Source organism: Halichoerus grypus, chromosome 7, assembly GCF_964656455.1.
Source record: "Halichoerus grypus chromosome 7, mHalGry1.hap1.1, whole genome shotgun sequence".
NCBI lineage: Eukaryota > Metazoa > Chordata > Mammalia > Carnivora > Phocidae > Halichoerus > Halichoerus grypus.
The window spans coordinates 106,137,421-106,150,354 of NC_135718.1; the positions used below are offsets into that span (position 1 = coordinate 106,137,421).

Here is a 12,934-nt window from a genome sequence, read left to right on the forward strand (position 1 = left end):
GATAACATAAAATGAACAGAACCCTGAGAAAACACTGTGAAGTGAAATAAAGACAAGCAAGCAAACAGCAACAGACCAAAGTACAAAATAAAATTATGGTATCTTATAATTTGTATGTGGAAATAGTTTCATATGTATATGTATGCATATGCATAGAATATCTCTGCAATGATACAAATACAGAAAATCAAATGGAGGAACTTGGGTGGTTGGGGGTCAGGAATAGGAGGGAGATTGTGCACCCTTTAAACGTTTTATATTCTGTGATTTGTATTACATGGTGATAAAATTATATAAATATACAAAGATAGAAAACATCAGTTGGAGATGATAGGACAAAAGAGTGAAGAAACCGAATCGAAAGTAAAGGCAGACTCTTCCTTTCTTTCTTTCCCCCCTTTGCAATATATCCTTAGAATTTCTAAAGTGTTAACAAACCCACACTCCTACATTTATGAAAGAGGTGGATGGGATAGAAGGTTTAGAAGGCATAAGAGAAGCTGGTACAGTCAGTTTAGAATGTTCTGGAGAGTTCTGGCCATGGACATCATGTGAGGGTGCCAAAGCTAAATATCCCCTTATTGTGTGGTAGAATTGACCTCTCTAAGGACAGCAACTAGATTTGTGGATCTTCAGACCCCTCTTGCTGACTGGGGAATCTGGCTCATAGTGCCTGAAGCCTGTATACATTTGAATGTCTGACTGATAAGGATGGGGAATGGGGATCCTTAGAGAATGTGGTGCCATGAGAAGGAACAAGATTGCTATGTATTTACATCTCAAGGGTAAAACTTCCTGTTTTATGCTTTATCATTATCTAGTGACAACAAGGAAGCATAAAATGTTGATATTTTAAATAATAGAAGTCAGGACCATTGCTAGCTAAATAGAGTTCCGTTGATACTGGTTTTAAAACATAAACAAGAGTCCTTTCCAGGTAGCAGAGCCATTGTTTATATGCAAATGGTCTGCTTAAGTGGCTTTTAGTGCAGAATACCTCAGTTTTTAGTAGGCTGAACACCCTTATTGTGTTTACCTTATATATTTGTAGGATCCTGTATAGATTTGATAATCCTTTTTAAAACCGAGTCAATTTCTATGCTATTATAATGTGGAATTATGAATATCAGAAATTGTTAGGATATATGGTATTTATCTCCTCTTTAGCGAAGTGGTAAAAGAGGAGTTTTAGTTTATAGCAGTACAACTCCAGGAAAATCTTGCAGACTCCCATTCTCATAACTATGAGTTGTATATTCATATACCTACATATTAATATATGCAAATGTCTCCAATCTGATTATTGCACAGTCTTAGCATTCTAGAATGTATAATTTCCAATTACTGGAAGTGCTATCTTGTGTAAAGCTCATATCTGACTGTGTATTATTTTTCTTGTGATTGCACTGTATTCCTAGCACAGTGAATTTACATGTGCGTATGAAAGTCTACAAATGACTGGGTTGATAGCTGGCTATGGAGAGAATCTCCTTTTCTCCCTGAAGCCTCCTGTGGGACTTTCTCTTTTCCTGAGTGTATCTTTTGGAATTTTAAAAGACAAAAATTAAAAGGAAAAAGTTCAATGATAAGTATCATTCAACAAAGAGTAGATGACTGTTTGTTTAAGTGCACATCTGGAAATGGCCACTGGGACAGAGACAGTCATCAGTGTTTAATACGAACGTGGTTTTGCTCTCTCCAGTTTGATGCAGGTGCCATTTCGAGCCCCAGTGGTGTCACATTAACCCTATTTGTCCAATGCATAGACCTTCTTTTATTTCCCATGAGGAAGCAATAAATGTGCTAACAAGAGTGCAGATTGTGCAATGTATCCTCTGGTCCTTGCTTGGCACTCACATCTTATCGTCTCGGATTCTTGAGATCCATTTTTAGTTCAAGACTCCTCTTGTGAAGCTATATTTCTCAGCTCTTAAAAATCCACGGTGCTTCCTGGTCAACAGACAGCTCACAGTTTCTTGTAATGTTATTGAAAACTTCAAAAACAAATGGAAACAATCTTATGCCTAGAACCAAATTAAACTCATCACAACATTGAGGATGCTTTCTAAAATTACACCTACACCTCTCTGGAAATTTTGATACTTTGGGGGGGGTGGTGAAGGAGGATGAAGAGGATGAGAGTTCCACCTTGGCACCAGCTGGCAGGATTAGCAGTTCCTCAGGAAAGACCAACTCGCCTCGGCCCTCTGGATGGAGCACAGCCAGGGTCTCCCTCCTCAGGGAATGAGGTTGGGCTGGTAGGGGGAGCTCAGGATTTGCTCCTTCTCTTACTGACCAGGGCTCTTTGTTTTTGTTTTCTGTTCTTTCCTCTTCCCCTTCAGAGCATCGTATGCACTGGGCGGCGCCAGTGGCACCCAGACCCCGTCCTGGTCCACTGCATTCAGTCGTGTGAGGTAAGCTGCTTCCCCCTCCCAAACCCAGACTAGAGTTCTCTAGTCTGCTTAACTCACAGGGAGTTGAGTCTTTCTAATTCAAGATCTTGCTCCTGTGCCCTTTGTTTAATCTCTTATATTTAGCCCTCCAATCCCCAAATTACAGATATTAGGATTTCTTTTTCTCTTCATCTTCTCCTCCTCCGCTTCCTCCTCCTCCTCCTCAATATGAAACACTTTGTGCAGATTTGTCTCTTGAAAAACATGACTTTCTGGCAACCATGGCAACGATTAGCTGGCTTTGAGTAACAGCCACAGCCCCAGAAGGACAGCTGCTCTCTGGGTCAGCAAGACGCCCCCCTCTCCCTGTGGCTTCTTACCTAGTGTGCATCCCTCCTTAACATCAACTGCCTGGGTCATGCAGGCATCTAGGTTCTCAACCTCTGAGGTAGACCTATAATCAACTGTTGATTAACTCAAACCAGACCTTTACTTCCTCAGGGAATCCTACATACTTCTTCACACAGGGGAGTCCCTTCTAGTAGGGGATTTAGCATGCTGTGAATTCCTTAGCTAGATTAGCAGGAGTTATTGTGAAGAAGAGTCAAGAATGAGGCAGAGCCTTACTGAGGGAGACTGACCCAGGAATCCTGACATGGGCGGGGGGAGGGGCACTTCTCTCTCTCTCACACACACACGCAAAAGATTTAAACCCTCTCACCCTGGGGATGGCCCCTCAGTCACAATACGTTTTGCCATCCAAATCTCTCACTGCAAGTAATTAAGCCACTTAGCGGTGACACTTGGGTAATTCTGGCTGCTACTTGTGTGCTAGCAAGAGCTGTTGCACCGCTACTGATTTCCAGCACCCTCCCCCAACACACACCCAACCCACATGCTTGTCAGTCCCTGGGCTCTTCTGTATCCCTGTTTCTCTTTATCTAATTCTGGGAAACTGGATCTACATGAGGCCAAAGAGGGGGAAAGGGTGGGGACTGAGACAAAGAGAAAACTGGGTGGGGGAAATGACACCAATAAAATAGCGTTCTGAGAGTCCACCAGGAAAAATGCTAGCATGGAGTATGCTTCGTTACAGCGTGGGCCAACAAAACAGCTCATCTTCTGCCATCATTAGAAAAACAGATGGCAGTAGGGTGGGGAGGAGGGGCAGTGACTCATCCACTGGGCAGGGGGTAAAAAGAGGGAAGAGGAGGCCAGGGAAGGAGGGAGATGAACAGACAGAGGACTCAGAACTGGGAAGAGATCAAAGGAATCCTGAGAATTCCTTTCTGCTGCTTCTATGCGTGATGGCAAGAGGAAGGGTGGGTGACAGGGCTTGGAGCTGGCTTCCGTGTTTCCCAGAAGGTTACAACACAGAGCTTTCCCCATGTGTCCTCCCCTCCTCACTGAACCCCCAGCATGTCCTCTGGATCCCTTAACCAGAGCTTCCTAGTCTTCTATCCTTCCTAGCATTTGTTGATGTGACAAGGAAAAACTTTACTCCCTCCTCTGACTCCCCTGCCCAACCGCTGCCATGCGCAGCTGAGTCTTGACCTGATGGCTGTTGGTACCCCTGCTCCAGTGGTTCTCAAGGTGTGGCCCATGGGGTGGAAGGAAGAAGCAGGAAAAAAAAAAAAAAGAGCATCAATACTCACCAGAAAGGAAAGGAATCAGACAGGGGAGGAGAAGGAGAAGCAACTCTGAAGATATAAGTAGTAAGAAATGCAGAGAGGGGGTGAACTGGAGAAAGAAAGGACAAGAGAGGCTGGAACTGGCCACTTGGCAGACACCTAATTCTTTACTGGAAAAAGTCAGCTAAATATATTAGGGACAACTGAAGAGTGTCAAAGACAGACGGAGGGAAAACAGACCCAGAGGCAAGATAAACCAAAGAGGGCTCGGTGGATGAGAGGAAGTTTTAAAAGTGCTGCACAGAAATCTGAGCTCAAATTAGACATTTGTTCCCCAGTATCTAAAAGGAGTTTTCTTTTTTTGCTTTCCAGTACTGAATATAACTCTAAGATGTCCCCGTGAGACATCCAGCCTTGTAAAAGTGAAGTACCTCATTTTTCATGTCTCTCAGTGAGCTCAAAACAGTGAATCCATCACTTCGCTATCCCCCTATCCGTGTCCCGCTTCCTGTCCCATCTGCTCTTTTGTGTCCTACCCCTTTTGCCACCAAGTTTTCACCTTCAATTCTCCATCATTCTATGGCTCTTGCATTCTTTAAGAGACAGCTCTAAGATGTTCTCTACAACATCTTATGTAAATAATACCACCTTCTCATTGTCACCTGCGTTCACCTTGTCTCAGCAAGAATATGTGCATACTACAGGTTTGCAGTCCAAACTTGTTCATACATTAAATTCTATGTTTCTGTTTGTTTCTCAAAACTTAACCTGATACTCCTCCTATTTTTCCTGACCTGCCCCTCCTCATACTGTCTATTTATTTTGTAAATTGCATATGGGCAGGGAATGGTAACTTGGTTGGTGGAAAGGTTTTGGAGTCACGCAAATGTAAATTCAAATCCGAGGCCAGCTGTGTGGTGTGAGCCTTCGTGTCTTAATCTGTACCGGGGGTGACAAAGCTCTTCTAAGGAGTGTGTCAAGGAATTAACGTGATGTACGTGAAGTGTTTAAGCACCATGCCATGTCTGGTCCATAGCTGATGGGTATAAAGTAGTGGCATTCCTGGTGAACTGTTAGGCACTTTGTAAATGCTTACTGGGTGAGGAAAGCAGAAAGCGGGAGGCAAAACTGCTAGTGTGGCCTCAGGGTGAGTAGGTGCAAACCCTGAGGATGGGAAAAGGGAAAGAACAAGAGAAGAAAGGGGAAACAGGCCATTTCCATGGAAGCCCCCTGAGATCCATAATTCACAGAGCATGTGGAGACAGTTGCCAGGTCCAGTCAGTCACCAGGCCAGTCAGTCACCAGATCATTCCATGAGTAGCTCTCCTCATTCCTACCATTGTGTCCCTTCTTGGGGGCCTCAGCATTTCCTACCTGGGCTACTGCGTTGGTTTCCTGATTGTTCTTCCTCCTCCCAGACCTGTGCTCATTAAAATTATAGACAAGTATACAAATGGTCTAGGATAATTGTGCAGAAAACAAACCCTTATTCTGCCAAATGGTTGTCCAATAATGTGTACTCTTTTCCCAACATGGCAAGAGAAAGAGAGCTGTCAGGGGCATCTTCATTTTGTGGGGCGATAATTGAAGTGAGTGTTCGCTCCATCCGTGAACACTGATACTGTCAGGTCACATGTGTTACCCTCTCTGGTATTTTTCCCTCCGTTCCTTCCTTTCTTCCTTCCTTTCTCTTTCATAAAGTCATATTTATTAATTCTGCCAAAGTCCACAGCCCTAGGTTCCACTTAAACTAAGAACATCTTGTTCTCCAGGGAATGCAGCTGGGAATAAAGACCACACTTATGGCCTCCTTTCGGAGAGAAAAGACTAATTTCCCTCCTGCCAGATGATTAAAATTGAGTGCCCACTGACCTCAGGTTTGGTGCTGCTTTTTCTGTGAGCATGTATTTCTTGCAAGTATATTGTGTCCTTCTCAGCAGCCACCATTTTGGATTACAGTTTCTGACACTCTCTCTTCACCCCTTTGCTGTTTTGTGGAGCCGTGCCCTTCCTTTTTCAAAAGTGGGAGCTGTGAAGGAGGACAGAGGCAGAATGATGTATGAATAACTAGGATCAAATGCTGACTCTACTCGTGTTCACTGTGTGGGGATAAGGTCATATTGAAACAATATATTAAGAATCCAGAAATAGCTTCTACCCAGTTTATATATTCATGAGTGTTTATTATACAGTATAGGTAGTCATGGTTAATTGATGTTCTTCAGGCTCCCAGTAAAACTTAGAAAGCCTTTTAAGATTTTGTGGGAATTTCAAGTAAGTCTTTCTGGGTATTAGCTACCATTTCTCCTGTAAATTCTTATGCATACCCTTACAGATGTCTATTACCTTACTTACCACATTATTTCAAGATTATTGGAAAGGTCCATCCTTCTGACAGACTGCAGGCTCCCAAGTGTCAGATGTGTGTTTTATTTATTTTTGTATTCCTCTGAAAAACATAGCCTAATTCTTCAGTGACACCTATTGCTATTCTAAAGGCAGGGACAGAGAGTTGAAGGTAGAACTTTGACTTTGAGAGTCTTAAATTGAAAAAGATTGGATCAGTCTTCTGAGAAGCAGCACAGTAGAAATATATAGAAGGAGAAGTAAAGAATAGAAACCCTGTCATACACAGAATCAGAAAGCCTAGCAGCAGATACAGTGAGGACCACATGGAATAGCAGAAGACAGGCTGTCTGACGCATAGAGGCAGGCTTGAACCTCCATTCCATCCTTTATCACATGAGTCCTTAGGCAAGTCAGTTAACTTCTCTGAATTTAAGTTCCCTCAGCTTTAAATCAGATGGATAAGATTTATCTTTTAAACTTGTTAGTCAGATAACCAGCTTCAGAAAAGTATGGAGACACACCCATGGGGATATAGCGTGGGGCCTTCAGAGAGGTTACACACCAGTAATGTGTGGGTCATGCTAATTTTTAAGGAATAACTGCACACCTCTCTTGTTTCTGGGGGTTTTTGATCTTAATCAAAAGATTAAGATTTTGATTACATTTTGATCTTAATTATACCCATGGTTCCTTCTCTTAAAGGGCCACTGTTCAGATTTGTGGCCATCTTGGTTAGCCTTGATTTCTTAGTCACTGGATGGGTTGCATTTTGGAAATCTGTTGGCATTGTCCTTTCTTGGCATCTGTTCAAGACCAGTCCTGCTTTTGGTTTTACTGCTTCCATCCTGGTACCAGCTGGCAAGAGAAAACTCAGACTAAGGATAGATAGGAGAGTCAGAACATGATAAAGGACGTACAAGCACTTCTTGTATGAATGTTCATTAAACATTAGTTGAGCGTGTAATAAACATTAATTGAATTTCATTTATCAGTAATACTGAGTGGTTTCTGTTACAAAACGAAAGTTATGCTCCTTGCCACTGTTCATCCTCATACAACAGTGACGGGCAATACACATGTCTTTGCTTATACCCCAAGGAAAAAAGAGGCCAGGCTGATTTGGAGGGAGATTTGGTCAAGGATTGCTTAATACGACTCTGGTGCCCTATCTAATCCATTCTGATGTTCTCAAAGGAATGAGGCGCCCTCAGAAAGCTGGAAGGAAGCTGTGTAGTATATACCATTTTAAAGGCAAAGGGGGTTGAGCAATAATGTCTGCATGCCTGCAAGTTTGATTTTTCTACTAGAAACAGGTCTAGGACAGTTTTCTCTAAGTCCAAGTCCTATCCTTATAAGGAACATGCCCTCCCTTACCACCTCCATGTTTTGTGCCAGAATGATAAGAAATCACTTCTTAAGCTTAGCAGATGTGCCATTCTAGTCCAAATGAGAGAGCCCCCATTTAAGATGGCAGCTAAAGGGTTTGACCATGAGGTGGATCGTTACGGTAGATTGTGCAGGACAGGGTGGCCCATCCAGTGGAATACTCAAGACTTGTTCTGGCCACACCCCAATCTTTACTCATTTCACACGGGCAAAGGAGTCAGTGGGTCATTTTTGTAAAAAGTGTGCTAAAGAATTACCTGGGGTTCTAATTTTTTTTTTAAGATTTTATTTATTTGAGAGAGAGAGGGAGAGAAGGAGAGAGCATGGGGAGGGGCAGAGGAGAGAGAGAATCTCAAGCAGACTCCACGCTGAGCACGGCATGGCTCCATCTCATGAGATGGAGATTGGGGGCTCCATCCCATGACCCCAAGATCACAACGTAAGCCAAAATCAAGAGTCGGACACTCAACCGACTGAGCCACCCAGGCACCCCTGGGGTTCTTATTTTTAAAGTGCAGATTCTTAGGTTCTGCCCCTTCTTCCCCATTCTTACATATCAAGTCTGATGTGAGGTCCAAGAATTTGCTTTAGGGCACTTCTAGTGCAGGTGGTTGTCAACTGCACTTTGAGAAACACTGAGCAGGGATAAATGAATTCACTCTTCAATAATGGTACACAGCAGCACCTTGATTCTTGGGAGAAAAGGATCCATCTTCCAGTAGTTCTTGAAAAAAATGAATAAATCACCTGAAATAGAATGCAGATTAGAGAGGTCAAGGACAGAGGTAGAAACGTCTGGCAGAGAGTAGTAAAACTAAAATTCTTAGAAGCCAGAAAACACTGGATTGTTTTAAAATTATAGTGAAAATTTTTTCATCATGGGTAAAGAGCAACAACAAGCTACATGGCAATAAGTATACGTGGGACCAAGAGAAAACTTGAGTGTTTCATTGTTTTTCATTCTTCTCGCCACTGGTCTGATCCTGTTTTCTCTTTAGATCTAGCCATTAGAAAATACAGACCATGTTGAAGGTAACAAGAATAATATCAAAAGCCTGATAATAATTCATTTGGGGTCAAAAATCAAAAGCAACTGGGATTTTTAAGCCAAAGAAGAGAAGGATGAAGATTAACGTAGTAAATATTTTCATGTTGTAAATATTTTACCTACAGAAGAGTTAACAGTCACCATCTCCCGATAAGAACAGAACAGAAAATAATGGGCTTAAAAACTGAATGAACTATTTAAGTCTATATGAAATATCCTGGCAGCGTTAGACTTTATACAAGGTTTTAAAGAGGTGTGTTTAAAAGGCGTATTAGCCTTTGGAGCATTTTAAGGGGATATGTATTGTCCTCTCTATGACATGGTTAAACATTTTCTATTGCATTAAACACAGAAAATGTTTTGGTATTCTCTTTCCCTGTAGATCTAGCATGCCATGAATTTATGTAAATATATTTGTGTTTTCTTAAAGCAACTGGTAGAGATACTGCCTGTATCCTTGCCATAGGAGTACTCCCTTGACAGGAATTTGTATAGGAGGGAATTGGGCTTGGAAAGACCAGGTGAGGAGGAGCTGGGGACAAATTTAGCTTCAGCAGAGTGGCTGCATTTACTTAAATGTAGGTGGGCAGTTGTATTTTTTTACACATTTAGTAGCTGATACCAACAATGCTTCCATCCCTAATTCGTTCCATCTGCTACACCATTCCTTGGATTCTTTCTTCTGTGTTGTCTTGGACCTCTCTCTGCCTCCCTTTTATTATTTATATTCCAGATGGTAGCCCTGTTAGCTGTGCTTCTTGATCACTCATGGGCACTGCCTCGGTTTACTGCTGTTAAGTCTATGGATGCAGGGGCTAGTATATAATTCATGAGGTAGAAATGATGGCATGAAAATCACATTTTTATTGTATCTTTTTTTCTTGCCCAGAGTTTGAGCCAAGAGAGAGGTACTAGAGTCAGACCAAAAAGTCCTGTTCTAAGAGATGTGCTTTATTCTCAGGCACAGACTATCTATAGATCTGAATGAGATGATCTGAGGTCAGGGAAGGGAGAGGATCGCAAGGTGTGTGCGCGCCCGTGCGTGTGTGTGTGTGTGTGTGTGTGTAACTAACAGTGTTATAGTTCTGCATATCTGACCACATGAAGCTCCACTGCAGGGTGGCAAAACCTATCAACACGATCATAAATTTGAGGGATCTTTATTCTTCAAGGTGAAATGCAATGTGTGAGCATCTGGGAGACACCACTGCAGAAGTCCCACATTCCCAGTGGCAGCTAAACTGGCTGGGCCTCCTCCGGGAAAGCAGGAAGGAACATTTTCTCCCAAGTGAAATATTTGAAGACTGAAGTGAGTCAGACAGTGTTGTATTTCACCCCTAGGGCTGCCTGAGCCTCGAGTGAGAGCAGTGACACTTGAGCCTCCACCTGCAGAGAGATCCAGGACACACCAGGGCCGCGGAGGGCCCTGGCTGCAGCCCCAGCACCAGGCTACCTGTTAGCAGTGCAGACTCTCGGGTCCCGCTCTGGGCTTCCGACTCAGATGCACTGGGGGCGGGGCGGGGGGACAGCACCCAGTTGTGCGGGCCCTCCGGGTGGCTCCCATGCACTGTGAGCTTTGTGACCTGCTGGTCTCCAGAGCTGGAGGAAAACAGCTCGCTAGTGACAGCTGTGGGGGACTTGAAGAATGCATCGATACTAAGATCCCAGGTCTGATTCGAAATCTCTCCTTTCTCTTCCCCTCAGCTTCAGTGAAACCTGTCCAGCCATTCTTTTCTCAGTCTTTTCTCATTTCTACCCTTAAGGTTTATCTCTACGACTATGCTTCAGAACACCGTTCCATCCACAGAGAGTCACAAATTACTTTTAAATAACTGCCCGAGGCTTGAACTTTGAAGCATGACCAAATGGGACTGCGACTGGTTCTTAAAAAACAAAAAAACAAAAAAAACAAAAGAAAACCTCTCACCTGAGTATGTCTTTATAAGTACCTTCGTAAAAAGAGAAAAATGAATCGTTTTTATGATATCTGTATTCAGAAAACCAAATGTTCTATTCCAACTTTATCACTTGTGCACTGTGTGACTGTGAAGTGGTTTAACTTCTCGTTCCCTTTCTATTTATATTTGGTCATTTAAATAATAGCCAGCAATTAAACTTCTCTTTGCCACATTTTAGCTGTTTACAGATCACATATAATAACCATTCCTTCCCTGCTGATTCTCAGAGGACAGATCATATGGGCTTACTTTTCTTTTACATTCTTGCCAAGTTCTTTAGGATCCATGGGTGAAGAGGGGCCATAAAAATGTAATTATGGTAGGAATAATAAGGTCACAGATGCCAATAATGGAGACAGCTACTCTGCTTCTGGTAGGGATAGTGTAGGTTCTTACAAATCTAAATCTAAATATGTGTTAGCCATGTTAAAAATCCAGAGAAAAATGGAAAATTAGCTTAAGTTGGAGCTGTCTTCCAGGCTCACTGACTGCCAAATTCCAATCCCCTCGAGATTTGTTTGTGAATTTCTCTGCCAGTTTTGTGCAATCTCTGCACCAGGCTGAAAATCCGGGCATGTCTTTCGGCTTGTCCAGAGTCCCATTCGGTTCAGGGCTCTACTTTAGATCCTCCAGCTGGAATCTCTGAAAATCAGACTCCAAATGTTAATTAGGACTAGGTTTTCATTTTGAAAGCTAAAACCATTGTTTTTTTTCCCCCTCACTTTTTAAAAAAGTGAAACACTGAAAGCACGACCATGCAAATTATAAAACCTCATCTAGATTAACAACATTCATGAGAATTTATGCCTCTCTTCAACTCCCGTGGAGCCATGCTGTATGTCCTGGTGGGCTTTCTAACTGGCTGCATTTGGCATTCTTTGTCTGTTGGGCTTCCTGGGTGGGCCACTTTCTCACTCTGCTAATTCTCTTTATGACATGGGTTGTCCCTTTTCCTCCTCCCACCGCACCCTTTTTCTGATTACTCTGTGCTTTTCCTTATTTTTCTGTTCTTTTTCTTTATCTTTTCTAGCCTGCGCTTGAAGTCAATTTAAATACTACCTGCCTGCAAAACTGACATCACAAAACTGCTACCTTCTTTTCTTCAACCTGCCCTACCTTCCAGATGCTTTCCCATGATTCTCCTGGGGTTAGGATTAGCAGCGAGCAAATACAATCAGGTTCTATCCATAAATAACCCGACCCCTTTCTCACAGGGACGTTGCTCCCCTATGATGTCTAACTAGCTTCTAAAATGGGTTTTAAATACAATTAAGCACGACTTAAATACATTCACTGAGACTATTCAGGAATCTATAGAACATTGGTTACTATACTATTTAGCACCATAATTGGCACAATGCCTTTATTAAATAGTCATAGAAGCAAGCTCTTTCAGAAAGTTCACATAGTTTGAGTCATTTCTGATTCATTCTACTAAAGTTGATATTTCTTTAAGTGGGATGATTTGATTATAGACTTTATTATAATGACCGAGTGGTAGCAAGGTGCACTATGAAATCTTTTACCTTATTTCTTAGTCTCTAAAGTACAGATGTCTACCTATATACATATTGTGTGTGTGTGTGTGTGTGTGTCTGTTCTTCTGAGTAACCCAGCAGTGAGTGATGTGACAAAGAAGAGGGTGACACTCCCAAGTGGATTGCGATTCTTTGCAAACTGCAGCAAACAGGATGTGTAGAAGAAAGGCTACACGTTCCAACCCCAGACTAATGGGTTTAAATCTCAGCTCCACCCTTATTAGTTATACTTTTGTGTAATGTTTTTTAAACTGAATTTCAATTCTATAAAAGTAATACATGTACCTAGTTTAGAAAACCAGTTGGCACCTGTAGGTTTATTTGGAAGATGAGCTGCTCCTCTGCTATCTGACCTCAGGCTCTCTGGGCAGAGAAGATCCTTCTGTGTCTTCTTTGCTTCTTCTGTTTCACTTCTTTTATTTCTTCTGGAAATTACATCTATAAATATCTGCATCCATACACACGTATCTATTTAATAATTCTTCTGCTAATCTTGATTTTTTTTTTCATTTAGAACATTATTTACTGACGTCCTAATAGAGAAGATAGGGTTTGAGCTCTCTGATACCATCACTCACACACACACGCGCACGCACGTACACCTGTACTGCTGCCTGTGGAGGCCCCTGAC

At 42.3% G+C, this 12,934-nt stretch overlaps 1 protein-coding gene across 1 annotated transcript in view; it reads left to right on the top strand.

The window, feature by feature from the left end:
* The window catches only part of PAPPA2 (pappalysin 2), a 293,756-nt gene that overhangs the window by 253,662 nt on the left and 27,160 nt on the right, over nt 1-12,934 (top strand). The window contains exon 21 of the mRNA XM_036117179.2: nt 2,343-2,414. Within this exon, the coding sequence (XP_035973072.2) occupies nt 2,343-2,414 (72 nt within the window). The remainder of the gene's footprint in view (nt 1-2,342; nt 2,415-12,934) is intronic.